Source organism: Scomber japonicus, chromosome 10, assembly GCF_027409825.1.
Source record: "Scomber japonicus isolate fScoJap1 chromosome 10, fScoJap1.pri, whole genome shotgun sequence".
Lineage (NCBI taxonomy): Eukaryota > Metazoa > Chordata > Actinopteri > Scombriformes > Scombridae > Scomber > Scomber japonicus.
Genome location: NC_070587.1, coordinates 3,620,912 through 3,648,899, shown reverse-complemented (window position 1 = coordinate 3,648,899; position 27,988 = coordinate 3,620,912). Strand labels below are relative to the sequence as shown.

General features: G+C 39.5%; 2 protein-coding genes across 3 annotated transcripts in view; one reads left to right on the top strand and one right to left on the bottom strand.

Moving 5' to 3' along the window:
• The window catches only part of scn1ba (sodium channel, voltage-gated, type I, beta a), a 28,638-nt gene extending 15,620 nt beyond the window's left edge, over positions 1-13,018 (top strand). The window contains exons 3-5 of the mRNA XM_053326872.1: positions 30-282; positions 12,493-12,634; positions 12,946-13,018. Coding sequence (XP_053182847.1) covers positions 30-282; positions 12,493-12,634; positions 12,946-13,012 — 462 coding nt within the window. The 3' untranslated portion in view covers positions 13,013-13,018. The remainder of the gene's footprint in view (positions 1-29; positions 283-12,492; positions 12,635-12,945) is intronic.
• A 6,366-nt stretch (positions 13,019-19,384) lies between these two features.
• gramd1a (GRAM domain containing 1A) overlaps positions 19,385-27,988 on the bottom strand; it is a 33,498-nt gene continuing 24,894 nt past the window's right edge. For both annotated transcript variants that reach the window (XM_053326916.1, XM_053326915.1), the window contains exons 12-19: positions 27,498-27,619; positions 26,553-26,695; positions 25,170-25,273; positions 24,055-24,285; positions 23,491-23,575; positions 21,456-21,563; positions 20,239-20,359; positions 19,385-20,032 (exon numbers count right to left, since the gene is read on the bottom strand). In XM_053326916.1, coding sequence (XP_053182891.1) covers positions 19,907-20,032; positions 20,239-20,359; positions 21,456-21,563; positions 23,491-23,575; positions 24,055-24,285; positions 25,170-25,273; positions 26,553-26,695; positions 27,498-27,619 — 1,040 coding nt within the window. In that variant the 3' untranslated portion in view covers positions 19,385-19,906. The remainder of the gene's footprint in view (positions 20,033-20,238; positions 20,360-21,455; positions 21,564-23,490; positions 23,576-24,054; positions 24,286-25,169; positions 25,274-26,552; positions 26,696-27,497; positions 27,620-27,988) is intronic.

Genomic DNA, 27,988 nt, shown 5'->3' with positions numbered 1-27,988 from the left:
TTCACAATCATCCCTCATTTATCTTTCAGATATACAGCTATAAAGATAATATGGAAGAAAAAATGGAAGAAAACATCCATGACGAACGTTTCAGCGGTCGACTGGAGTGGGCGGGCAGTAAACAGACCAAGGATCTACAAGACGGCTCCATCTACATACGCAATGTGACCTTCAATGACACAGGAGTCTACAACTGCACATTCAACCGCACCCTCATGTACTCCAACTACGAGTTTACAACCAACACCAACAAGACTGTCGTCATTAAAGTGGTGCCACGACGTAAGGACTAAGGGGAAGGATGTGTCGGGTTTAACCCTTAAACAGGCAGGAGGGGAAAATTAGATGTAAAAAATCCTTACTAGTTATGTCATTTGCACCGGAAGGAAGGAAGGAAGGAAGGAAGGAAGGAAGGAAGGAAGGAAGGAACGGAGGGAAGAAGGAAGGAAAGGAAGGAGGGAGGAAGGAAGGAAAGGAGGGAGGAAGGGAGGAAGAAGGAAGGAAAGGAGGGAGGAAGGAAGGGAAGGAAGAAGGAAGGAAAGGAAGGAGGGAGGAAGGAAGGAAGGTAGGAAGGAAAGGAGGGAGGAAGGGAGGAAGAAGGAAGGAAAGGAGGGAGGAAGGAAGGGAAGGAAGAAGGAAGGAAAGGAAGGAGGGAGGAAGGAAGGAAGGTAGGAAGGAAAGGAGGGAGGAAGGGAGGAAGAAGGAAGGAAAGGAGGAAGGAAGGAAGGGTTGGAAAAAAGGAAGGAAGTAAGGGAGGAAAGAAGGAACAGTCAAAACAAAAGGGGTCAATTTGACCCGGGAGGACGACAGGAAGTTTAAAGAGTCTGTATCTCCTGGTGCACATTGCCTGTTTAAGGGTTAAGCAGAGAAGTAAAAATAAATGATGACAGATTGTTCATGCCCACAACACCTTCCATAGTCTTTGTTGCTACCTTTTTTCACGTTGCCCCCTTATATTAATATTTTGTATTGCATTTAACTCCAAGATATACAGATCTAATTAAGAAAAAAAAAGTGAAATCCTACTACTAATATTTATATAGCCCATGAAACTGCCTTGCTCCTGTTTATTAACAGCTTTATTTAGGTGTACCCCAAGGTTCAGTACTCAGTCCTCTGAATTTTCATCACCTCAAGCTCGATCAGAACCAGTTTGTCCAACATGTTGCCTGATCACGTCAGATATCAAAAGTGTTTAGAGTTGTTCGGAACAGCTACGCTAGAAGGCAGAGTGAAAAGCTGACCATCACCAGAAAAGGAGGGATATGTGATATTGTTTAAGCCAGGCATGCACTGTGCGATTTCAGACTGATTTTGAGACGAATTTTGAGCTGTAACCTTTTTTGAGTCGGGCCGAATTTCAGCTTTGTCGTGCATCGTTTATTGTGCAGTGTACACTCAAAAAAATAATTTGTTCAATGTACTTAATATAGTTATGTCAACAATTTCCACATAACTGTGTTGTGCTCAAACTAATTTAATACTATTATTACAGAGGAAATAACAAACTTATGTGAAACCAACAAGACTGTATTAAATAATTTCAATATTATCTGGTCAAGTTAGCCTTAATTGATCAGGCAGTGTTCAGCTAACTAAACAGGCATTCATTACACTGACCTAACTCACTAATGTAAATGTAACTCAGCTGCATTGAGTAACACTAACTGAACAGCTCTTTGTAGTTCCAACTTAACTGACTTGAATAAGCAGTACTTACATAGTTTTCATTGTTATAAAGCTAGTGAATAGTGTTAGACTTACTAAACCTAGTTATGTCAACAATTTCCACACAATGTAGTTAAGTAAATTCAAATTACAATACCTTGGTTCTGTGAAAAATATTATTTATTGCCAATGGAAAACTACAACCATCACAAACAAAACGAACAAACCTTATAGTTATACCTTAAAATTGCTCCTGCATATCAAAGAAACCATTTTTCAACATGTATAGCTTATTTTTATTTCCCAATTTCTAAATAGTTTAGATTAAAATGTTTTTTATGCTATAAAATCCTCAATTTAGTTTACAGTTAAATTTGTATAAAATGCCCAATGAAAACAAAAATCTTTTACAGGACCTACAAAACCAAACCAAACCTTAAAGTTATACTCTTTATGAAGCAGGCAGAATGAACATGGCTGAATACATTTTTTCCCTCACAATTACTGAACACTGTACAATGAAACCTTAGATACTGATTTTTTTAAAGATGAACTATCTACATGAATAGGGTGAACAAATGTCAAGTAAAAATACTTCAAAATAATATTTTCCTCCCTGCCACTCCAGCATTCTAGGGGTAAAACAAACAAATCAGTGCAGACTTTTCTAAAATTAAACCACAAAGAAATTAGAAAAGAAAAAGAAAAGTAGTCCACCACATTCAGTGAGTAATGTACATTTTCAACAGACGGTACCAAATCTTATGAATGGGAACTTTGTTGACCATTTGTTTCTCTCATCCTTCTTGCTACAACTTTCAATATTCACCTATCACTCTCCATTTCACACTGTTGATCTCCACTTCTGCAACTGACATTAATTCAAATATTCTCATTTGTGTTTTTCAAGTTCGTTATTGTCTCTTCTTTTTGTAAACATTTTCTTAACTCTTTTAAACATTTAGTGCATCTGATCCACTCTTCTCTGACAGTTCAACATGCAGATCCAAAAATCAGCCAGATGGTTTGGGATGGAATCTGTCCTCCAAGTTTCCTCTGTGCTGCTCAGGAGGACACTTGTCTAAAATGTTCCTTCAAATAGTTTGTTCTTTAGCACTTGGGCCTTTGTTGAGAGTTTGGTGCCATCTAGTTCCATCAGAAGTTTTTGCAGAACCTCGAAGGTGTACTTCAGGTTTGTTGGATAGCTCAGGTCCAGTGAGTACATGAGGCCAAACAAAATGGCGACTGCATTTGCAATGTTATCAAGATCAAGGAGCACTTCCACACCTTCAATGATTATTCCAACGTTGGCCAGGCCATCTGCAGACTCTGCACCTTCCATCTTTATGGCAAAGATTCCCAGGACTGTCTGGTCCATAGCCTCCTGGTTGTCTTCAACATCCTCAAAAACAGAACAAATACACCTTCAGTTACAACATACACACCGTTTATTATCTATCCAGCCTCCAATTTTCTATTGTTCCAGACTGCATTTAATATTGTCTGGAATCACCATCCATAAATAATATCTAAGACAGTAGTTCACAAACTGCTATTAATGTGATTTCAATGAAGGGATTTTTAATATGGAAGCATATTAAAAATCTTTCTTCCAAATCGGATGCATTTTTCTTGCTGTCCATAAATGTCATGTTTGGATCCAAGATGCTAAGGAACTGCCTGCTAAGAAGTTTTGTGTGTGTACCCTAAGCCTGCATGATATCCTATTCTTCCGTGTTATAGACTAGTCAAAAACTACTAAACTACTAAAATAATCACATTTTCAGTTTCTGGAGAGAAAGTACAGTAGAAACCAAAGGCCAAAATACTTACCATGTACTCTCTTATGAGATCTTCAGGGTCTTCATTGAGGTAAACCATTAGTGCTTTCAGTACACAGGCTCTTCTTGTTTCAACAGCATCATTCTGCAGCAGAGAACAAGGGAGGTGCAGCAATTACCACTACAGATCATCACTGTTCAAACAAACTGGTCAGATTATTCATTTTTACAATGCATTTTTGTAAATTTACAGGCAGCTTTAGATACTTTTTTGGCAGGGTGGAATGTGCATTTATTTGAGGTACATGAATACAATAAACAAAACATGTTTCTCTGATCGTTTCACAAGACCACAACTGTGCGTGGTGCACATTTTTGGTTTTGGAGTGAATGGAGCTACATTATAATGTCAGCTATTTGCATCTCAGCACCACACTCTGTGGAACATACACAGATCTGCAGGTTAGTTTCTAACTGTTTGGAGTAGGGATGCACTGATATACCGGCGGATGGTTTTTAGCCCTACGGTGACCAGCTCGTTTGTCTTCATCATAAAAAATAAATAAAATTGGAATAAAATAAAATGGATAAGTACCTTATCCAAGTCTGCCATGATGTTCCTTATTTTCCGTCCTGCTGCTCCTCCTTTTCTTTTGAAGATCGTCATCAGCCGTGTAGAATGATGATCCAGCTGTTGCATGAATTTCGATCTCAGTGGGACAGTGGTGATGCGAGTAAACTCTGCTTCCACCTATAGACATTTAACAAACAAAGTATAAAAATATCAACACAATAGAGGTAAAAGAAAACAAGAATCAAATTACTGGACCAATTAAATGTTATTGGGACTTCCTAAGATGAAAATTTGGTCCCATGAGTAGGTGTGGATCATTCTAAATTAATGCAATATAGGACTACAACAAGGATATCCCTTAGTTATTTTCCCCAAAGTTATAATTTTCACAGGTATGATTCAGTTGCCCAGTTCCAATGACCACCACATGCTTGCAGTACAACAAATTTGACAATGCTTTTCTGGAAAATTACATCACATGAATAAAGACAGTTCACCTTGCATTTAATAAATTCATAATTATAATTTTCACCTTTAGGTGAAGGTTAGAGCAGCAAATAATCTTGAGATTTTTTTACGGACAAAAAAAATGCCAAAATTGTCAAATTTCCCTCTTACTCTGAGTGTCTGTGTTGTGAGTAAACAGACATTTGAGGACGATGAAAATAATCTGTTGTTGCAGCCCTAGTGAAGATTCCTTTTAATGTCATCCCTTCACCCCTTCAAAATGTAAAAAACTTAGTTACGACTGACCTCATGCTCAGAGAAAAGAGCTGGCCACCTTCTTTTGAATTCAGCAATGAAAGGCTTTTCTTCAATCACCTCATGCCGCCTGTAAGCAAATGTCTTTTCCATTTTCTCCTTAACCACCTGTTGGTTGTTGCTCTTTCTCACTTCGGTCAATAGTGCCAGTCTCTCTTCCTCAAGGCTCTCTTGGGATTGTCCTGTTGGATAATCTGGACAATAGTTCACTTCTGCTCTTCTAGCTTTCTTCACTTGATTTGGAGATGTGCGTGGATCACCTTGTTTACGCTTGAAGGAATTCACATTCAGCTCGGAGCATCCGATATTGCGCAGCTTTGTGCGGTAGTTTGCCATTTTATATTTCAAGCTTATTTTCCACCCATAAAAGCCGGAAACAGAACCTTGCTCCTTTAAACATGGGTGTTTCTTCACGAGTGCTTCAGCTACTGCATCAAATTCAGCACTGCACGGATAAGCTTTATATTTGATTATCTGGGATGCCAAACTTTCAAGAATGTCTGACTTCATTCTTGGACTTGGACAGAAGAGGATACCATTATTCTGAAAGTCAGTATTCGCACGCTGGAGTTGGAGCTCGACATCATAGACGAACTCAGGCACAGGGAAGACGTCTGGCCATGGCTCACATCTGAGGGATGATGATGATGAGCTAGAAGATGAGAGAATGTCAGTGTCCACCGATGAAAAGGAAGCAGTCTCATCCAGACTGGGTTCCACTGAAGACAGGCAAGGGCTAGTTGGAGACAAAGCACTTGGGAGGTAAATCACTTTGAGAGTAGCTTTGTTTTGAATGTCTGAGGTGGACTTCAGGTTTATGAACTCATCAAAGTCAATGTCCTTGTATTGCAGTCTGAAGTCTCCTGACACCTCACATTGTCTTGTTATCTCACTTTTTAATTCCTCAACAGAATCTGGTATTCCTGAAGGCAGGCTTATTTTGGAGGAGTCATTTTGTCCAAGGATAATGCGAAGCACTGCCGATGTAGCCATATTGCTTGACAGGTTATTCTGAAGAAAAGCAGAAAAAAATGATTAAAACCATATGTAATAGAAGTGTGAGCAGACAGCATTCATTAAAATCATAGGGATAGTGTAAAGAAAGTATCCCTCAGAATGATGCACAAAAGTCAGACACTTGCTTCTAAATTAGCTTACCGTTTATTATAAATCTTGATTTTATATAAATTTACAAAGTAGTTGTCAACATCATTTTATGATAGTGTAGTGTCATAGTGTCATTGTAGCAGGCCTGGACTGGGACAAAAATTCAGCCCAGGAGTTTTTGGTCCAGACCGGCCCACTACAATCCATGCTCAGATACTGTGCCAACTCACGTTGATGTACATTTAAAAACACAGGCCATTAATAACAGTAGTATACTGAACAATATCCCTTATATTCTGGAGACTTGAATAGGCTTGAATTAGTTTTAACTGTATAACGTGAAACTGTTGAACGAGCAATAAACCATAAACACTGACTGAAACAAATAAGTAAAGCTACATATGTGTCATGTTGTTAGATCAATGTCCATCATGAACAAATTGGACTGTGGGCACAAAGAAAGGTACATGTTGACACTTAAAACACTTTAACACTGGTGACCTGATTTGGGGGGAGTCATTATAGGTAGAAATTATCAAAAATTGTGAAAATAGCAATATGCTCAAACCACATCACATTGCAACATGTGAGTTGTAAGCTTGCAGATTTGTAATTATGTTTCATCCTTTGATGAAAATAGTGGTTAATAAAAGCAACTAATCAATTAATCAGGATAGTATATGAATATGATTGTTTTCCAATACTTTAGATAACTAGATTTAGGCCTAGTTGTAACACAAAACACTATGCAGAGTTATTTATTATGTTAAGTAAAGTTCATAGACAGTTAAGTTAGTCGCGAGAGCTTTTCTTTTCTCCGTGTTTCAGCTCCGCCTTTTCGTTTTTTACCCGCATTCTCCATTTTGTAATTCTCGCTTTGTTTTTCATGTGCTGGTGTGTTGTTGTTTCTCTCACTCTCTCTCTCTCATCATGACTGCTTATCATTAAAGGTGATTGGACAAGGGGAGTAGCCTCCAGCTGCAGCCGGGGCTGTGTCAGCAGGCTGCAGCAGAGCTCTGTGAGCCGGTGCATGTCTCTGCCCCTGGGCCGGGAGAGTTACCATGGCAAGGCGAAGCAAAAACTAAATTAACAAATAAAAAAATAAAAAAAACGGGCAGCCATCGGCCCACCGGGAAAAATCCCGGTACTCCCAATGGCCAATCCACCCCTGCATTGTAGTGTTCATTCTGGCTCAAATAACCTCTTCCAGAAGCCACAAGAAGCCTTGTTCTACTTCTGACACATTAAGAGGCACTCATGTTTCTGTGTAAAAATAGATGTCTTTGAAGAGTGTATCATTTTAACCTGTATTCCCATATAAACAGTCAACAAATGAAAATCAAGAATAATTACCAGACACGTGTATGTATCTTTTAAGAGTGACCATTCGACGGGTTCCGCACTTGTAGTCAACCAGAGGATAGTTGTCAATCAGTTCACTTAATTCAGCCAACACAATCTCTGTTGCTGAGGATGCTTGTATCTCAAAAGCGCTGTAGTGCTCTCTGTACCATGACGCCAACTTTCTGCATATGAAGATCAATGTGTTTTCCAATATACACATTTGAAGTATCTCCACAAATTCAGGCAATCCACCAACTGATCCATGCACAATAATCATTCCATTTCTATATTGTATGCCATTGCTAGAGACACTCTGTGCTAGAGTAACTGTTGTGAGATCAGGGTATTTTTGACGTAGATGAAGCGCCACATCCTCTTTCATGACATCTACAGGAATTGACGAGACATGTGTCACATCAAAGGCTGATCTCGCATAACTCTCTGTATACATGTGATGGCCAATCATCAGCTGGTGCTTATTTGCCAAAGACAGTGTGATGTTCTTGAAACACTTTGTGTGTCTGACAACCTGTTTGAAAAAACTGTGTTTGGCCTCAAAACGCATTGTCCAAAACATTACAATGGGGCCAAACAGCTTTATCATTTCTGGGTAATGCTCCAGAAAGTGATGTTTTGGTAGGAGTCTCTGTACTGGAAAAAGCTCCTGGTATCGCTGTCTGTGCTCTGAGATTTTATACTCTAAATATGCCACAGACTCATCACAGTGGACAGGCGCAACCACCAGCTCCACAATAACTTTTAAGTCTAGAATCACTTTCCAGGCTGGCTCATCTTCAGGGATCAAATGACCAATCATAAATGGTAACAATCTTAACAAACACCAATTCTCGTGTGCGTTACCACCAATTGTTTTGCGACATGCAAAATTATGTGGCACCAAATGAGGCCGATTTTTTTTGTCACCCCACCTGTATTGAAAGTTTTTAATGTGATTATTAAGGTCAACAAGTGAAAACAACTTCTTGGAAATGAGAAGCCCCAAGCACTGTGCAAGCTCAACAGGGACTATGCCCTCAAAAAGATCATGGACAATATCAGGGGGATACCCTGATGTGACACAGAAGTGGGCAAGTCTCTCTGTGAAAATACAAGCTTTCTTCACACCCAAAAATATACCTCCCTTTGCCTGTGCGGTATTAACATGTAACTGTTGAAGTTCTTTGTTTCTGAGGGAAAATGCACCTGATTTTACTTCTTTGACTTGAGTTTCTTCCCGCTGAGCCGTGCAAAATCTACAAAAATACTGGCCAGAGAAACTTTCGATAAATCCAGCTATTCCATGTGCTGCAAGGTTGTCTGCTATCACACTCTGAAGTGTCCCCTTCACGAATGTACCCAGAAGTGAGACAAAAACACCCTGTTGCTCTAGGGTAACAAGATCTTGGAGTAGTGGCTCAAAAATTCTGTGGTAGCCAAAGATCTTTACATCATCAGATTTACATAGGAGAGCCAGGTATATTGAGGCCAAAGAGGAATGGCTGCCTGGGGGCAAATTTCCCAAAATCCAATAGACAGCACACAGTTTGTGTGTTTTCCGTGATGTACCAAGGGGGTTGCAAACCTCAAAATCATCTATGTATAAACAGAGAGAGATTCTTAGTTCCTCTCCTGACAGAAATACATTATTCTTAAAGTGCTGGCCATCTTCAAAGAATCTGTAATGTTGCTGGTCACTCACTCTCTGTTGGAGTCTTCTCTTTTCGATAACCTTGCTGAGCACATCCTTTTGATTAAGTAGCTGCTGTAAAACCTTTAGCAAAGGGACATACTGAAAACTTCTATTGGCCTTTGCATCAAGTATAAACTCAACTGGATCAACAATATTAAAATGATTTCTATAATATTGCTTCCGCTTAAATGCAGTGGCTAATGGCCCTTCCTTTCCTAAAGCTTTTGACAAAGGGTTAGATGAAGAAAGTGTGCACTTTAAATCTTTGATGAGTAATTGGTCAACCTGCAAGTTACGGTTACTGAAAAAGTCAGCAAGAATGTTGTTAGCTACAGGCACCAGGGCAGAACTAACTAAATAATGTAACTCATTTAACAGCTCATCAACAGCTGAGGCTGGTACATGGAAACAATGCTCCAACTTTAATAAGACAGATGCCAATTTCTGTTCTATAACTTTTGGCACATCCTCAGGTTCTGGGATCAGTGCATCATCTTCAAGTTCAGCATCGTCAAGTGACTCATTACTATCTGTCAGACATGCACCTCCAAAAGAACAATTTAATGAATCTGCTGTGGCATTTTTTACAATTCCAGCTTTTAAATCATTCAGTGTATATATCCTATGCTTTCTGTTCTTGTGGGTTTGATATGTTCCATAAATATTTGTTTGAAAAGAACAATTCTCAAAAATGCAACAGATAGTTTCGTGTTTTTTTAGATGGCTATTAACATGAGTTAAAAATTCTTTCAATGACGCAATGTGGGTATTTGAACAATGGTGGCAGCTGAATGTTGTGCAATCTACTGATATTTGAGAGGTCTGATCAAAATGTGATCTACACAGGTGACTTCGAAGTGCATTCCAAGTTTTAAATGTGCACGGGCAATTTGAATATGTGCATGGATAAGGGTGTTTGCGGCCAAAGTGGCCATGTTTTAACCTATAGTGCTTCAATAACTGATATCTTGTTGTTTCTTCTGCAGCACACTCTTTACACTTCCACATTCATAATACTGGAAATGAAACACAACCAAACAAAAAATGACTATTCCATACAGTATTAGATTTGTACATTTGTGGATACTTAATGGGTTAGTTTGGATGTATTACTTCGTAACTGTACTTACCACTACTGAAGAGCCACAAATAAATGCAGACTGTCCAGTCCTCAAGCTCAGAAATGTATGGGAGTCCTGTAAAATATAAGTAGAGTCCATTTAATATATATCATCAGACTTGTGATAAGCAAACAGTTACAACTTGAACATATTGAGAGCAAGCACATACAGTTGGGATAGCACTGAAACATGAAAGTGATATATCATTCAACACTTAACAAACTTCATGCATTTTCCAGGACTGTCAGGCAAATCATCTGCATTTAGTTATTAAATATTATTAATGATACAGAAGAGCCTTTTGTATTCATAAACATATACATGTAGATACAAATGTTCTTCTAAAATATTTGTGAATATATTACATCAGTAATGTTTTCAAAACTCCTGCAGTACGATCATCTGACAGCCCCACTCGCTAGGAGTGACAGGCAAACAGCCAATCATTTAACACCTATGTAGTTCAGTAGTGCCATAACAGCTGTAGTGACAACATTAGCGCTAAAGGTGGAAAACTAATCATACTAGTTTAAAACTTCCTTTGTATTTTCCTATCATTCAGGCTAGGGATAAACAACTGTCCAAAAGTCACTTTTCTGTCACAACATACAGCAATATTTGACGTATTTTTAAAACTCTACTTTCCTCAAAGGTACTGCATAGTATATTTTATCACACAATATGGTCCATAATATACTTACACACAAATACTTACTTATACTTTCAAATGCTGACTCAGCTCTGAGTGAGCAGCGCAGTCTGTCTTGAGGAGCTCCCTCACTCTTGGTTGCCCACTCACTCACTCTGCTAGCATAAAAAAAAAGTCTCTCAACTAGCTTACCATTAGCTGCTGGCCTGCAGCTAAAATACAAGCTAATGACACTGCTTTTCAACCAAGCTGTTTAAAAAACTTTCTGTCCCCAACTAACACACTAACACAAAAGCCTGCCTTACCTTGCTACCAGGGGCTCTAATAACCACACAATGAATTGTAAAAAAAAAAAAAAAAAAAAAAAAGAAAAGAAATGCCAGTTGCATTCGGTGAGATGCTAAACTAAAATTCCAGAGTTAAATTGTTATTTTAATGTATGTCTGCCATCTGGCATTTTGTTAATTGGCTAGCTTGTTAGCTAGCTAGCATGAGCTAACATGTGCTCATATATGCTAGATTTTCGCAAGACAAGTATAGTAGCACCGGCAATATCACTCTCTAACCATGCAAAAATGTTCCAACATCAAAAAATATACTTACTCAGACAGAGATAGATGTCATATGATGAAAGCAGGGTAAGATCTTGACCAAGAGCACATTCACCCGCCAATTCGCAGACAACAACAGTGGAGTTTGTGGAATCAGCTTCTGAGCATGCGCAGAAACCCATCTAGAACATTCTTAGTGTGATTGTGCAGTTCACTCAACAGTGTTATGTTGAATTTACTTAGCTGGCTTCTCTTGCTTTGACAAGTTTTCATTTTAAGTTAGACTTATTAAAGTGGACTAGGTTTTAAAACCAAACACAGAAATGTTAATTAAATGTAATATAGGATCATTTATTTAATTCAACAACTCACAGAGTTCACTTTTTTGAGTGTACAGGGGGTAACGAGAGGCGATGAACAGCTCCCGACCAGTAAAATCGGATGGTCGGATGAATTTTTGACATTTTGGTTGCCCCCTCATGAGGGTATCGCACAGTTTCTTGACGTCTCAGCACACTTTCTTCTGATTCTTCTTCTGTCTTACATTCTTCTTCTTCTTCTTTGAAATAGTCACACAGTTCTGGGTTCGGAGGGGTCCTGCATGTTTAGTCATGTCGCAGCAGACCATTGGGCCGTGCATTGTGTGTGAGCACATATATAGTGAGCCCTGGCTCTCCATCGATTTGCTAGTACAGTGTGAGCTGACACACGAAGTGCCTCTCCTGGAAAGCATTCGTAGTGCTGCATTCAGTTGTTCACATAAAAAGTGGAGGAAGTAGTAGTTAATGAATAAAAAAATTAGCTAAAATTAAAAGAAAAGAAGGTGTGAATGCTGCTTTGGAAATTTCTAGAAATGGCTCCCCAAATTTGGTGCTTTCGAAGCTATTCAACCAAGAAGCACTTTTGATGAAGTATGCTGGCTCCTTCACTCGTGGATATTTTTTTCCCCTGCCAAGGCTGAGTAGTAACCTTTAACATGTAGTGTAGTAGATATTGCAACCAAACACTGAACCTTTCTGGATGTCTGATAGATTAACTATGTCTGTAGCAAGATTCAAGTAATGATTAATAATGACACGCTGTAATTCAGGTCACATGGTCATAAATTATGACTTGAGTCATTTAGAAAATGTATGGCCTGGCCAGCTCTCATCCTTTTCATGGTACAAATTAAATCCTAACCCTCTTTCCGTAAGCACACAGACACAATATATCTTACCCTATCTCCCCTCTCTGTCTCTGTAGTCACCAGGGGAATAGCATCCATCTTGTCTGAGGTGATGATGTACGTCTCCATCATTGGCCTGCAGCTTTGGTTGGTGGTTGAGATGATTTACTGTTACAGGAAGATTGCAGCAGCAGGCGAGGAAGCCCTGAGAGAGAGCGCGTGAGTCACACTTATAAAACACACACACACACACACACACACACACACACACACACATCCCAGCCGGCCACTCTCCTCGGTGCCAGATCCTGTTGGGTCAACCAAATGTCCTGATGTCCCACCGCCCTCTTTTTCACCCTTGTTTTTCCTTCCCACCATTTTGGAAAGCGGAGATACAATCTGCTCCTCTCAAATGAACAAACATTTCCTCTTTTTTCCCACACTGAACTGATCTTGCTCTGATTCTCATGTATCGATCTTGCTTGCCTGTTTCACTTTTTTCTCCTTTCTACTTCTCTCTTTCCCCTCAGGGCGGAGTATTTAGCTATAGCATCGGAAAGTAAAGATAATTGTGCAAGTGAACAAGTGGCAGAATAGCACCGGTAGGTCTGGATTCTCACTTCACTTGATCTCTGAATTCAATTTCTTCCCTCTTTTTTTCTTTTTTTACCAAGACTCTTATACTATTTCATCTTGTTGTTGTATTCTCATCTCTCTCTCATTGTTGCTCATAAGTCATTCAGTATGTCGGGGGGCAATACACATAGGACAGAGGTCTCATTTTACTTGTTGAGTTTTATATTCTACGACTTCCACATCTCATTATTGTTTATATATATATATATATATATATATATATATATAAACTTGAACCGTGAACCTTGAACCTTGAACCTGAGTGCACGGTTAGATAGATTTAATATCAGAGAACAGCCTGGAAGAAGCAGAATTTGTCACATTGGCTTCAAATCAAACCTGTAACAGTCAAATGTATGCTATTTTACATTTGATTATCCGTTCTGTGCTTGCTGTGACACGTATAGATTTAATCATAGTTTTAGTGTTAAATTGACAAATTCTCATCATAATAACACAACATAATACATGCAGATTTATCTAGTTCAGTCGGTCTAATAACCTTCGAAGTCTGAAAGTTTTAATGCATAAATGCATAAATTCCTGCAGGACTCCATCACCTCTAAAACTTATTCCTGAAGGACTTTTTTGTAGGAGAATAATAACATCAACACGTTGTCATGGTTTCTAAATATCCTTCATGTTTTCATCACACCTCTTCGCAGCCTCATCGAGTCGTTTATATATGAACTCATTTTTAGATACAAAGTTTCGCCCTAAAAAAAGTGTGTACTGTGAATACGCCTGCACTTTTGGAAGTTTTCAGCTTGTTTCTATGACAACGGCTCCAGATACATTTTTAAACCAGCTCCCCGAGAGCAGATAATTCAACCCTGTGTCGAGTCATAAACAATCAAATCAAGTAAAGTCAGTGACCAAAAACAAAAACTAGAGAGTACACTGATAATGAAATGTGATTTTGTATTGTGCAAAGAAATGTTGGGAACCATTGTGTTAGCATGGTGTTAGCATGGTGTTAGCATGGTGTTAGCATTGTGTTAGCATTGTGTTAACTCTGCCTCAGCCTACAACCCTGTCTGCTTAGTCAGATAATCAAAAGAACTGAATCCCATCAAATTAGCCTGAATTATGACTCATTGACTCATTTTGGTCCCTCAAGGTTTTATGTTGTGTTCTATTGTGTGGCCTTTATCAATAAGATACCATCAAATTAAATAATGATAAATTATGCTATTAAATTACTAATTTTAGCATTATCATCTTTTCATTTGTTCTTGACCCCTCCACACTCTTGCTCTAAGCAGCTTCAATGTATTTATCTTTAACTAAGAAACTGAGATTAAAACATATTTTAGTTTCATATTTTTGGGGGCAATGATAGAGTCTGCTGTGTTTTAAGAAAGTGAAGGTTATAATTTTCTGTTTCATTAAAAAAACGTTTTTATTTAACTTCAGGTCTAGGAAGAATTCAAGAAGGCTTCCTTGAAGAATCCCATATCCACTTGCACGCCCTCGCTTCCTCTCACCGTCATGCAGCTCCCACCATCCTCTCCACATGATGGAACATGGATCCACAAGCCAGGAAAAACATGACCTCAACAAGGTATTTTTAAGTGACTTTAGACCAAAAGAAGGAGACTGAACTGGAGCCCATTCCGGGGGACAGAGCGGGTGCATCGGGCTGTGGTTTAACGGGACAGAAGAAGAAAAGAGACTTGTCCTGTATATAGGTGTATACACAGATAATCTCTGAACACATGTAGAGTATATTATAGGCCTACATTGTACATTCACTATTTGCATGCTTACAAGCTTATCAATGTAGGAACTGGTAATACTGGCCTCACTACGGAGCACCATATGTTGGGAGATAACCTTACTACAAGGCAGCCAGTGGGAAAACTGTCTGATTAGCCTCAATCAGTCATAGAATTAGAAAAGGTGAAGGCAAACAACAACAGATGTGCATGACTATACAAATAGACAAGTGTGTGTGTTTGTGTGTGTGTGGTGCTCAGGAGCGTGGGGGTTCAAGATGACAGACTGACGTCTTGTCACACAAGAACAGGATGCAGATACAGGGGACCGTTTCTGCGAGCCACGGCGGAGCACTGTAAACTTTCTAGAAAAATATAATCACAGTCTGAGACAACAAAGTGATGTTTTTGCTGTGCTGTCCTTAATCTTGAGAGCTCATGATGTGTAAATGTTAGAAAATGCTGATTTTTTTGTGACTCAACAATTTAAAGCTGAATTTCTCTTTAAATTTAAGTATGACAGACACTTTTCAGCAGACCAATCATCCCCTCTTAAACTGTCTGTTGAGCCCAGCAGCCCCACTGCAGACATTAAACTGCACTTCTAGTCTCAGTGCTCAGAAAACATCTCATGCATACATTTAGTGGTGAGGATTAAATGACATCTGAGGCCAATGTGTGACTTCCTGTAACATTTGAGAAGATTATGCCCATGAATGCACCCGACCAATTTTTCAGTAATCACATTTAAAACAGCTCAACCAATTTATGCAGAGAACTGATATGAAATGTGTCACTTTTAATTGAATTTGTCTCCGGTGGGAACGTTCCCACTGATGTATAATTTCACACAAATGTTTGAGTGTCTTTGTAGGAATTTAAGGGCTTAGCTTACTGCCGTTATGTAACTGCCGTGGACAAACGTTCCCACAAAACCTGTCCAGTGTGCCTCCCAGAGTTAAACTAGTGAAAACCAAAAGAGAAGCGCAAAGAGCTCAATTCTTGTGTTTGTAAAAAAAAAAAAAAAAAAAAAGAAAAAGACTCCAACAAGCACCTCTTTCCAGACAGCCAGTTAATGACTTTGGGTTACCACTAGATGGCAGCCAAACACTGCCGTTCTGCATGTTTACGGCTGATCAATTTTGTACCAATCATCAGTTTGATACATTTTTAGCAGCATTTAGACTGCAGGAACTTTCCAGAGGGACTGAAAAACTGTTTGAGGACAAATTTCTTCTACCTGTGTTTCCACTGAAGGAACCAGGATTAAAACAGTATAACTGCATTGTTACAGATGGAATAATTAAAGACCACAATATGTTTTTTCAGTAGAAACACAGACAACTGGAAGCATTGCAAGCTGCATGCATGCAAGCTAAAAAAAAGAAGGGAAAAAAAGGGAAAAAAGTGTGATCCAGGCAATTTCGACTCTGCTTTCGGAGTGGTTTATACATCAGTTTACATCATCGAAAAGCCTTTTCCTGCACAGATAAATCAACCAGTGAACTGAAAACCACACAACTCCCCCCCTACACACACACACACACTGCTGCAGTCTGCTTGTGTCCATGTGTTTTCTCTCAGCAACAAATTACTGCAGTTTTCACTTCATGTGTAGGTGTGGAAGAAAAAACCCCAAAAGTGATATATTGAAAGAAAATAAAAGCCGTATGAGAAAAATCAGCTTGTGTCTCGTCTGAATTCTTCTGACCGTACATAAGTGTTAAATGTGTAGGTGGTTTAGACGCTGTTGAGGGTTTTTAAAGTTCATTCCCACCCATCTGGTTTTCAACAGGCTGACGACAAACTATGCTGCACCAATACAATCAGCCATTAACACCTGGCGCTGGAAACATGGCGACACGCAGCAGCAGCAGCTCTCGTGCACTCTGTGGCTTCTAACCTGTTGTTGTCGTCTTTAAGTTGAACTTGAACACCAGCAAATACACTGAAAAAAATGTATTTGCTTTTTTGGGGGTTTTGTTTAAAGATCAACATGTGTCAGTGTCACCCATTTAAACTTGTACAGAGGATCAGATGGATTAATCAATTAGTCAAGCATTCTCCAAAATGTCACTCTTGGTGAGGAAATTGTGAATAATATATTCATTTTTAAGAAATATGCTGACATTAAGTGTGAAATAAGGATGACAACTTGGATCCCTACATTAGTGCTTCAGTTTTATGAAGTGTCTCTTAGTGAATCTTACTCTTTGAATGATTTGATTTTCACTAACTTGAACTTGGTATGATGTTGATGGTAGAGATTAAATAATTAATTAATTAATTAACAAAAAATTCATTTTTCATCAATCAATAAATTCTTACCCAAAGCAGAAATGTCTAAATGTGCTGAATTGTTGCCCTTTTGTGATATATGATGGTAAACTGATTGTCTGGGTTTTGGTACTGTTGGTAAGACAAACCGACACATTTTAGGAAGTCTTTTTTTTTTTAATTACCTGGACTAATTGATTTATTAACATCAACTGTCAGCTGTAGCTTTACTTTACAGCTTCTTCTGTGCTTCATTCAGTAAATAAATAATAAAACCAAATGTCAGGTGTCTAATCTAATAAATCTTATTTTATAATGTTGATGAGAAACTAAAGCAACTAAAAATTAATTAGTCAATTGACAAAAAAATGATTATTTCAAAGATGTTCCAGCTTCTCAACTGTGCTGAAGTTTCCTCATGTTTCTGTGACATTCGACTGAATATCTTTGGTGCTATTTTATGGACCAAATAATTAATCCAGTAAATAATTGATGGTTAAATAAACAGTAGATCGACAGCAAAGTCTGAAGCAAATGTTTGAGGTAAAGAAACAGACTCAAAAAACAAGCAAAGAGTTGTTGCATGTTTTAAATCTTGTCTTTTATCTCCGTGGCGTGGCGTACAATCACATCTTTACAGTACATTCTCATCCCCGCTCCTCATCTGTCTCAGTCTCTCTCTCTCTCTCAATAAACCCCTAACCCCCACCCTCCCCAATCCCACCCTAAATAAATATTACACCCTTTTTGTTATCCACGAATGGCCATGCACAGCAGGGCCCACATGCTTCTGTAGCCGCCATTTGCAGTGAAAAAAGAGAGAGAGAGAGAGCGAACAGGTGAAGAGGGGGGGAAGAGCGAGCACATCATAGAGTAAGGAGAGGAAGAGTGGAGTGGAGTGGTGAGAAAGAAGAAGAAGAAAAAGAAGAAAACAAAGAGGGAGTTACAGACGGGTGAGACTTTTCTTTTTTTTTTTTAAACATTATCAAGAAAGTCAGGAATCGAGTGGACGGAGGGAAGAGGCTGAAAACGAACAAGAAATAAGACGACAAAATAATAAAAGATAGAAAATGCAAAAAAAAAAAAAGGAATTCAATAAAAAGACGAGCGCGTCAAATTAACATTATAAACACACAAAAAGAAACAATACTGCAAAACAGATTCCCTTTTTTTTTTTCTTCATCCGGGCCTACAAAATTCTGGTTGGTCCTTTTTGTAGTTTTTAAAACGTCCGGCCCAGTTGGACAATGAAGTAGTTGTTCTTGATTTTTTTTTTTTCTTCTACCTGCTCAAGTCTGTGGTGATCCTGAACTGTTGAGGTCTGGCTCTGTGATACAAAGAGCGAGCGACCAAATGTGAAAGAGAAATCTCCAAAAAACAAAAAAAAAAAAAAACCTAGAAACAATAATGCGAAAATGTAACATCTGAAAATGAAACATCGAGGACTCCTCATGAACACACACACGCACATCTGTCAAGTTCTTTTTTCTTTTCTTTCTTTTTTTTTTTTTTTTTTTTTAAATCACTGCCTCTACACACATTCACGCACAATTTATTATTAATATTATTATTATTATATACTACTTTGTTTGAAACATTCAAAAAGTACTAGAATCACTATTTGTTATTGCTGTGACCAGTAATCATCCTCGCGTAGCTCCTCTTGGTCCGCACTGCAACAGCTAGAATTCAGAGCACGAAAGATACCCACCGAACGACTTCTTCTCACGAGCAGGACAGGACTTCAGATCAAGAGTCAACTGGTAATAATAAATACTGTAACGGTCCGAGATACAGTCAGACTTGCTGCAGCTCGCTGTACGAAAAAAAAAAAAAAAGTTCCAACACGCTGATTTTCAAAAAACACAAAAAACAAACAAAAAAGATAAAACCTCGACAAGATTGGAGGAGGACTAAGTAGTCTGTTTGGAATTTACCTTAAGAAAAAAAAAAAAAAAAAAAAAGTGTCTGGTGTTGAAATGTTCGGCATCCTCTTCTGCGGAGGACGGACGACCTTTTAAACGTGGGCTCAATCTCCCGACGCGGAAGAGCCCAAATCCCTGATGGAGAGAACGAGAAATGGATGACTGAGAGCTTCCTGCTCCAGTCAGCATCCTCGTTTGGGTGTTTGTTCGTCACATCCGGACCGCTGGTGGTGGTGCCCCCCACCCCCCTAACCCCACCCCACCCCTCCCCTCAACCACCTTCCCCTCCTTTTTCTTTAGTTTTTGTTTCAGCAGGCGTTTAACTAGAGGCAAAAGGTATCTAACTGTTCCCAGGACTAAGAGAAAGAGCTCCTACTTCACTGATCCCACTTAACCTTTAAAAAGGAGCTGAATTCTGTGATAGTCGAGAAATAGGGGGTAGGGGGTAGGGGGTATTGGTTGGTGGTGGGTGGGGATTCAAGTCATTCTGAAAACGTGGTTGGCCATTTTTTAAAGATCTTGTTTTTCTTTCTGAGGTGTAAATGGTTTGAATGGGCCCACCTGTGGCCTGCTTCCATACTCTACATACAGATGTCTTGCAGCTGTATGTGAGTTATTGCTGTGGTCCTGGTAGCTTCCAGTCTGAATGACGTCGTTACTGGTCGCGGCCGAGGACGGACGGCGCCATTTCAAGTCAGTCAGGCCAGGAGAGTTTTTTGGGGCGGTGCCGTTCCTCCACATGTCCCAAACTCCTGCCTGGTTTTTTTTCGATTTTGAAATGAAGGAAAGAGCAAACTGTGTCCTGATCCACGTTGACCAGCTCCCACCCCTCCTGGTTTCTACTCTAGCAGTTCACCAGACAGGAGGTGTGTGTTCAGAGGTGGGAGACGGTCAGCAGTAGGAGCAGGGGAGTGTTGGCCAGAGGAGGTGGGGGCTCAGGCCTCAGTCAGGGGCTCAGTCACGGGCTCAGTCAGGGGCTCTGTCAGGGTGTCAGTGGTCTGGTCCTGCTGCACCTCTGGGACCACGATGCCCCTGTGGAGCTTCTCTAACGACTGCTTCATCTGGTGGATAAACATGGTTGGGGAGGGTGAGAGGAAGAGGGTGAATGGGGGAGGGGGGGCATACTGGGTTACATAATGCAGTGATGTCATTGAGCACATTATGAGTGCGACGCGCAAACTTGCTGACTGGTCCCTGCAAGCATTTAACTTCACAGAGTAAAATTAAACACACACACACACACACACACACACACAAACACACACACCTGGTCGAGAAGCGTGACAGAAGACTGCAGGATCTGCTGCCACTTGCTGAGCTGCGCCTGGTGAAATTGCCTCTGGAGCTGCAAGACCTGAGCCCACTCTCCTGCCGTCTGGGGGAGCGGACTGAGGAGAGGAGAAGAGGGAAGGCCAGAGGAGTAAGTACGCAGGAGACAGCAAGTGCAGAGTCATTAACACTGATTAAGTCATTCTTCTGAACCAGTGGTTTGACATATTGAGAAACACTTATTGGCTTATGTAAGAGTTTGATGAGAAAATTGAAACCACTCATTTTAATTTCCCTTTAGAATAAATAAAACATTTCAGTACAGTAAATATGAAGCTGGAGCCAGGAGCTGGTTAGCTTAGATTAGCATAAAGACTTGAAACAGGTGGGAAACAACTAACCTGGCTCCATCCAGCGGTAACAAAATCCACCTACAACCACGTCTAATGTTCACTAATAAAAACGTTACATATGTTTGTTTAATTCATATTAAAGTCAGTGGATACTGCAGGAAGTGGAGGAACCTTGTATCACTGGGCAGATATAAAACTGGTATCGAGCTCTCAGAAATAAAGCAGATATGTTATTTCCCAAATGATCACACTTCTCCCTTAAGTTACTGTAATGGGAATTCTTATTATTCATCTTCTCTGAAACAAATGAGCAACTATGTCGTATGATTAGGTGTATGTGTGTGTCATAATCTGCTGACCATGACACCACTTATGTTACATGAGATGCTGATTGAGTGAACATCATGTATGTTATAATCTACTGACTAACCATTGTCCTGATAGTACACACATTATGACGTGACTATTGTGCTTACATTGTTCTGATGGTAGAACAAGGTCATCCTTTCACATGATAATGTATTGTATATAATCTGACTCTGGGCTCACTTGTGCCATCTCACGGTTGAGACAGCAAGGAGTCCGTCTGCAGACAACTGAGTAAACTAGAGAAAGACAACCAACGACTTTGTGCTTCTTGATAAAAAATAATGCCAGAACATTACTTTCATCTACTTTACTTGCAAAAGGCAAGATTTGTTGTTATGTAATGATAAATTGTAATATTTTAGACCACAAATCCCACAAGAATAACTCTTAAGAGCCTGAGGACAAGCGCCAATTAACACCACGATCCCCCCGAGTGAGGGATGGAGAAAATAGAGTGGCTATATTTGTGTGAAAAACATTGGGCTGTGTTTACCTGTCAGCAACAGAATAGGAGTGCCATGTCTCCAGTGTATGGGCCGCTCTTTCCAGAGCGTACAGCTTGTAGAACAGCAGCATGTTGAGAGCCACCAGCACCACGAGACTGACGAGAGAGAGAGAGAGAGAACTGTCACATTCACTGTCTGGAATACAAATGCCTTAAAAATGGTGAATAAACTTTAAAGAAACACACCATTAAGAACAATGAAAAAACTATCAGAACAAAAGAGCTTCATAGAGGAAACAAGTGCTTGTCTCCTGCACTGAAAAAAGCTGTCTATATTCTCCAGAATCAAGTCAAGCACTCCATTGTTAAACCCCCCCAAAATGAATCACCTAATTTATTGATGTTTTAGATTAATTTATTCACAATCAATAGGATGAGACGCAGATCGATGGTGGTGGAAGTAGAGCACCTCCACATGATGCATCCTTTATAAAACAGAGAGCTCACTGCTGCCACACATACTCTGATCTGAGGAGGCTTTATATACTGCAGCGCTGTGGGAAGGTTGTCAGCATATTGATTGTGAGTAAATTCCTCTAAAAAGATCGATACATGAGGTGATGCTTTTTAATGTCTAACTGTAGAGCGTCGCCTTTTTTCTTGTCTTATTCCTGGAGAGAATAGACAGAATGATTTCAGGAGGTTGTAAATACTGAGGAGGTCCATTCACTCACAACACATTACGACTTTATTACAGGAAAAATCCACCCAGAGACAAATATCAGCGCTGCAGATTACTACTGAGCTGAGCTGAGGTTTTGCCCAAATGTAGACATCATGTAATATTTTCAGTTTAAAGCCAGGAACTCCTGAAACTTACCGTTCAGCACTAAGCATCAACAATCATACATTACTGAAAGACTGAGAGAAAGAAAAAAAAACACTCAAATAAAGCCAAATTCATGTGAATGCATCATTTCAGCTTTAACGGGTGGATTATCCCCTGTAAGAAAATCATGATTCACTGACTATTTATTTGTGCAGCCAGTGCTATTAAAAAAGTCAAAGCCTCTCATACAGTACCTGATACAGATCCTATGGGACAAGAAGTATTGCAGAAAGGAAGGGAAAAGAAGAGAGATAGCAAGAAAGGCAAAGTGAGGCTGTTAGTATGCAGAAGACAGATATCCAACGCGGCTGAGTGACGGGAGCATTCACACGTGGACAGAACCAAAGCAGCAGAAAACCAATTTATTTAGAAATATGCAATAAAACAAGGGACTGGATCGGGTAGGAAGTGAAACTGTATTTATATGTTGAATCCCAAATAACTGGCAAATAAAACAGCTCTGCCACTGACAAATATTTGATCAAACCATTTATCTCTGCTCTTTTTCCTTTATATATATAAAAGAGCAATGAAAAACATGTCAGTAGCAGGCTATTCATTTTCAGCCATCCGTCACTGTCTCAGGTTTAAAATGACACGACATCACCGACGGCAGATGAGCCCAGCTGCAGCAAATCAAAGTTTATTGAGTAACAGATCAAATGATAAGTGTCTGGATGTCTGGTTAATGTGCTGTCTGCAGCCGCTGTTTCTATTCAGCCAAAAAAGAGACAATCTATTATGCTGCTCATCTGATTTTATGCTGCCACTAAAAACTGCTTCTGTCAACAAGAGATGATTCGACATATTTGAGTTGTTCTTTTAGCTTTAATTAACATACAGTTGTTGAAAGATAAACCTAAACCTAAGACTGGATAAGAAATTTAACATGATTCATATTTAATACTGGATTTGCTGAAATGCTACTGAATCACATCTCTAGACACATTATGAAGGAGGAGGACCAAATGCAAGCACACACATGTTTTCATGAGTAGACTGAACTGATTTCCACTCTATTATTATACATGACTGAGTGAATGAGACATAAGATTCATCTGTGCAGTACATAAAACAAGCTGGAAACTACCTTAAATGAAAATAGCCAGAGGGGGATGTTCAGAACAGTATGAATATCTGCTGTTGTTCAGTAATGGAAAAAAAACATGCTTGAAAAAACACACTTGAACTTACATGAAGCTGACTATAAGCAGGATGGTGGATATACTGTTCTGTCCTCCACCACGAGAACGCTCCCCCAGCTTCATAAAAGGAGCACCTAAGAACAAAAAAAATCAAAAAAAAAAATCAATGATTTAGGCTTTCAACACATTTACGTGACTAAAATCTAAAAATGTTTCCTAGGCCCTAAAAATACTACACTAATACTTCCAGTTTCTTCCTGTAATTCCTCAGGCTAAAAATAGCGAATTCAGTAAAATAGTCTTAGTGGTAGACAAGGCAGCTTTACTAGTACTAGTAAAGTAGTAAAGTATGTCAAATTATGTTAAATTAGTAGTATACTGTATATATGGTAGTAGTAAAATAAGATTATTACTCTCAAAAATGTTTGTCATATGGAAAAGACCATTTCTGTTTCTATTGTGCAATTCCAAACATAACCACTAGAGGGCATTGTTATACAGATGATGGATTCAGCCTCTTAAGCTTGTGAACATGACCTTCAGCTGGTAGCAAAGATTGAAATTCAAATATCGGCCCCAAAGTGCTTCAACACTTTCATCCCGGCTGACTTACTGGCTTCCCTCCTGTCCCTCTCTTCTCCGACGCCTCTGTCCCCTCGGTCTCCGGTTCCCATGCCTCCTCCCTCTCTCTCCCTCTCCCTCTCGCCTTGCCGTCGAGAGCAGGTGCGTTTGCGTCGGCGCAGGGCCGGCGGGGTCTTGGAAGCGTCGGCGCCCACTGCTTCGCCTGTGGTTACCACGGAAACCTCAGACTGCAGCAGCGTTTCCAGCTTGCACACTTCGCTCTCTGCATGGCGGAAAGCAGATAGACGGAGGAATTAAAATCCACATAAACCAGGAGGGTAGAATGGAGGTCAAACACAGGCTCTCCCGCCCAACTGTCACAGCATGTCCTAAATATAGCTGAGTATCCAATCAGAACACATTTTCAGGAAAGAAGTACCAATCAAATTGTGTCAGTCACTCTTGAGTGTGAAAACCTGTCAAGCACCAAATGTTGGCATCAAATACTTGAAAAAAATGTCATTTAAATAGCAGTTTTGCCAACTGTATAGCATATCTTATGTGGGCTAAGCTCTTCTATGCCTCTGTTTGAACATATACATGCATTTGAGTCAACTCAATATATTTTTGTAAATAAAAATGTGTTGAAAGATACATATTTTACGGCTGAACACAAGAGGAGTTAAATTTAGAGGAAACTATTAACAAATGTTTTGGTAGTGAAACACAGGTACTTAACACCAGATTGATAAATAATGAGTTTAAAACATTCATTCATGTTTCTATAAACCTTAATCTGTCTAAATAGAACATCTCTTCAGTTTAGTTTTTGTCTCAAGGGTCTCATTTACTTGTTGATGTCTGTCTGATCCTCTCTGATATTTGGCTGCTTATGAAAGTCTACTTGGTTTTAATGAGAATATTCTGATTCTGTACATGATGCTTGCAGCTATATTAATACTCCAACACTCAGATTCACTAGCTCTGTCATGCTGTGTGAACTGTAACATGAAACAACAAGCCTTGGTATTAAACGTTTCCCTGTTGAGGCAGTTTCACTATATCTGTGTTTGGTTATGAAGAAAAGGGAAATGAGCCTAATAGGTCATTCCTGTTTCCACAGGAGTATGTAGTGATATGCCGAAAGAGGCGGTCCATGTGACTCACCCATGTGTCTGTAGTACTCCTCAATACCGCTCCAGGTGTTCTTTTCAATCAGGGCTTTCACCAGGCTCCACGGCTGCTTCCTGTAGCAGATGTCTGAGGACACTCTGTGTAAAGAAAAAGCAAATAAACCTTTTTTGTGATGTGGCTTCATACATTTATCATTCATTTCAACCAAATCATGATTACATTACACATTTGTATAGAAGGCTGAGCAAACTGATTGTCTGGTGTTTTCCAAAGAAATTCCTCCACCAAGGTTTGGAATATAATAACCCTGCTTTTATACTAAGAACAGAGATTGACCAGAATACACTTGACTTGAGGATGTTACAGTCACAGATCTTATTTAAATGAAACATGTCTCGAGGCTACATTGCATTACGGTCTACTAGTCAGCAGAGAAACTACTGTGTCTGCTTTTTTTCTTCTTCCTGTGGCTGAAGAAGTACTGAGAGAAAAAAAAAAGCTGCCATCACGATATTTAGACCCTACTGTACCTATACTGGAAATAATGTCTAGTCAAATCAGGTACAAGATTTTTAGCCGATCAACAGCAGCAGTTTAGCGTTAAGACCGACTTCTTTTAAATAGAAGGAAAGCAACAAGGGAGACTCGATGAAGCTAGGGAGAGAAAGCTCTGATGGGATTATTCAATATACCAGCGAGAGTTTCTGGTCTCAAAGGTAAGAGACTTAAATACTCAGCTACGGTTTGCATCATCTATTTTTCTGTAAGGTAGGTGCATAAACAAGGATCCTATGGATGAAATGTTAAGTGATCAAACTTTTTTATGTGACGTCTCTCCCTCTCTCTCTCCCTCCCTCTCCCTCTCAACACTTCAGTTGAATTCTGTGTCATTTTTCCTCTTGCAGGAAATTTGCAAGCTGAGTCAAGGTCATCAGTAATTAACCACAATCAGCATTTGAACTTCCTTTTCTTTTGCACCTCAGAACACAAACACGTACATTCATCCTAATCACATCATAACACCATTGTTGTTCACAGTAACACCATTGTTCCTGGTTTCAAAAGTGTGTAGTGCTGCTGCATGTTCTATTATCTTACTCAATGAAAAATTATTATTATAAGTCATGTGTCAGCTCCCTATTTCGGCCTTTTGTCAAATCACAGAACTGTTAACTGTAGCATCTAAATATAAATTACCAAAAGTTGTTTCAGTTGTTGTATATATTATCAGTGATGCCACAGTATGAGGATCTACCATCGAGAGCAACACGTTAAAAAATGACTTTAATCTTGAGTATGATGGTTCTCTACTTGTGGCTCTTCTGTTTTGACTGAATTTTGACAATTTACTCGTGAGCTCGGCGTTAACGACAAACCCTGTGACAAAAAAAAAAAAAAAAGAGACAACAAACCCACCTGAGTCGACTCTTGTGCTTGTTGATGGAGGTGAGGCAGTATCTGTGGACAGTGTAGAAGTAGTCCTGGTAGGGGATGCCTGAGGTGATGACTTCCGAGTCCACCACGTAGCACTCGCCCTTGGCACTGTTCTTATGCAACGTCTAGAGGAGGGAATAAAAGTCGGAGGTGGACAGTCATCACCGGTATTAAAACGTGTTAGTGTCCTGTGATACCTAACAAACCCTCAACTGAGCCTTCTGTAAGTTTTGGCCTCTGACTGATGATTAACTGGAAGTTGCTATTTGGTTTTTCTTTTATGTTTCAGGGGAAAATAAATCAATAATAAAACTTATACCATCTAAAATTGTTGAGCTGTCAAAACAAAAGACTACTTCCTCTGTACAGACAACATTAAATCAGTCAGTTTCTGCTTTGTGTGCATTCAGCAGCAGTGCAGCTCCACCACAAAGGAATTAACTTGAGTGCTATGGACATTGTGAATAATTCATTTTGAAAATAATTTATGCAAAACACTTTGAGGGAAAATTGGATCAATACTTTAAAAGTAAGACGCAATGACGCGAACATTTACTGGATATTAGTATCTTCTAAATGAAGGTAAGAGAGGATGTTTATACTAATGATATACCTGCCATTTCTGAAATAAATGTTCATTTGTTTTTTTAGGGTGTGTAAATGTATTTTTATTCATTTTGATTATCACTTTAAAGATGTAATATCTACTCTTCTAAATACGAACTGGAACAAACACAAAGTCAAATTTAGAAGACACTACTTTCGCAGTCATGACTTGAAAAAGACGCCAGAGGAAGCTCCACTTCAGTTCAAGTTCCTGTTCAGTTACTTGCTGCTAAACAAAGTCTGTGTGCTGAATGTGCTGACTGATGAAATAAAAAAAAAAAAAAAAAAAAAAAGAAAGGCCTGTGTTTGTTCAGGACTGACCTGCGTCTCCACTACAGGGGCAGTCTTGGGGCCGAGGGGGTTGTTGAGGGCGATGGTGTAGCTGAGCACACGGCTGGTATTCCCACTGCTGCTGTCCTGCTGCCACTCGCCCACCGACAGGTCTGAGAGACGCAGAGGAGAGAGAGAGAGAACATGAGCGAGTCACGAGAGAACAAGAGACACTAAGTCCCAAGAGATTTTGTGAAAATGAGAGCACGAAAGGACACGAGAGGTTGTGAATTTATGAATGGAAAGAAAGAGACCACAAGATTCCAACGGGGTGAAGAGAAAGAGAGAGCGAGAGAGAGAGAGAGTAAAAGAGGGTCAAATACATGCTCCTTCATAAAAAGAAAGGAAAGAAAGAAATGCCCCAATTAGAGCGGCACAGTGTTCCCAAGTAGGCAGGGCCTCTGAACAGGGTAGCCACAGGCCAACTTCATGGCTTTAACTCTGTCCTCATTTAAACTACAGGAAAAAAACTCCAAAATAGA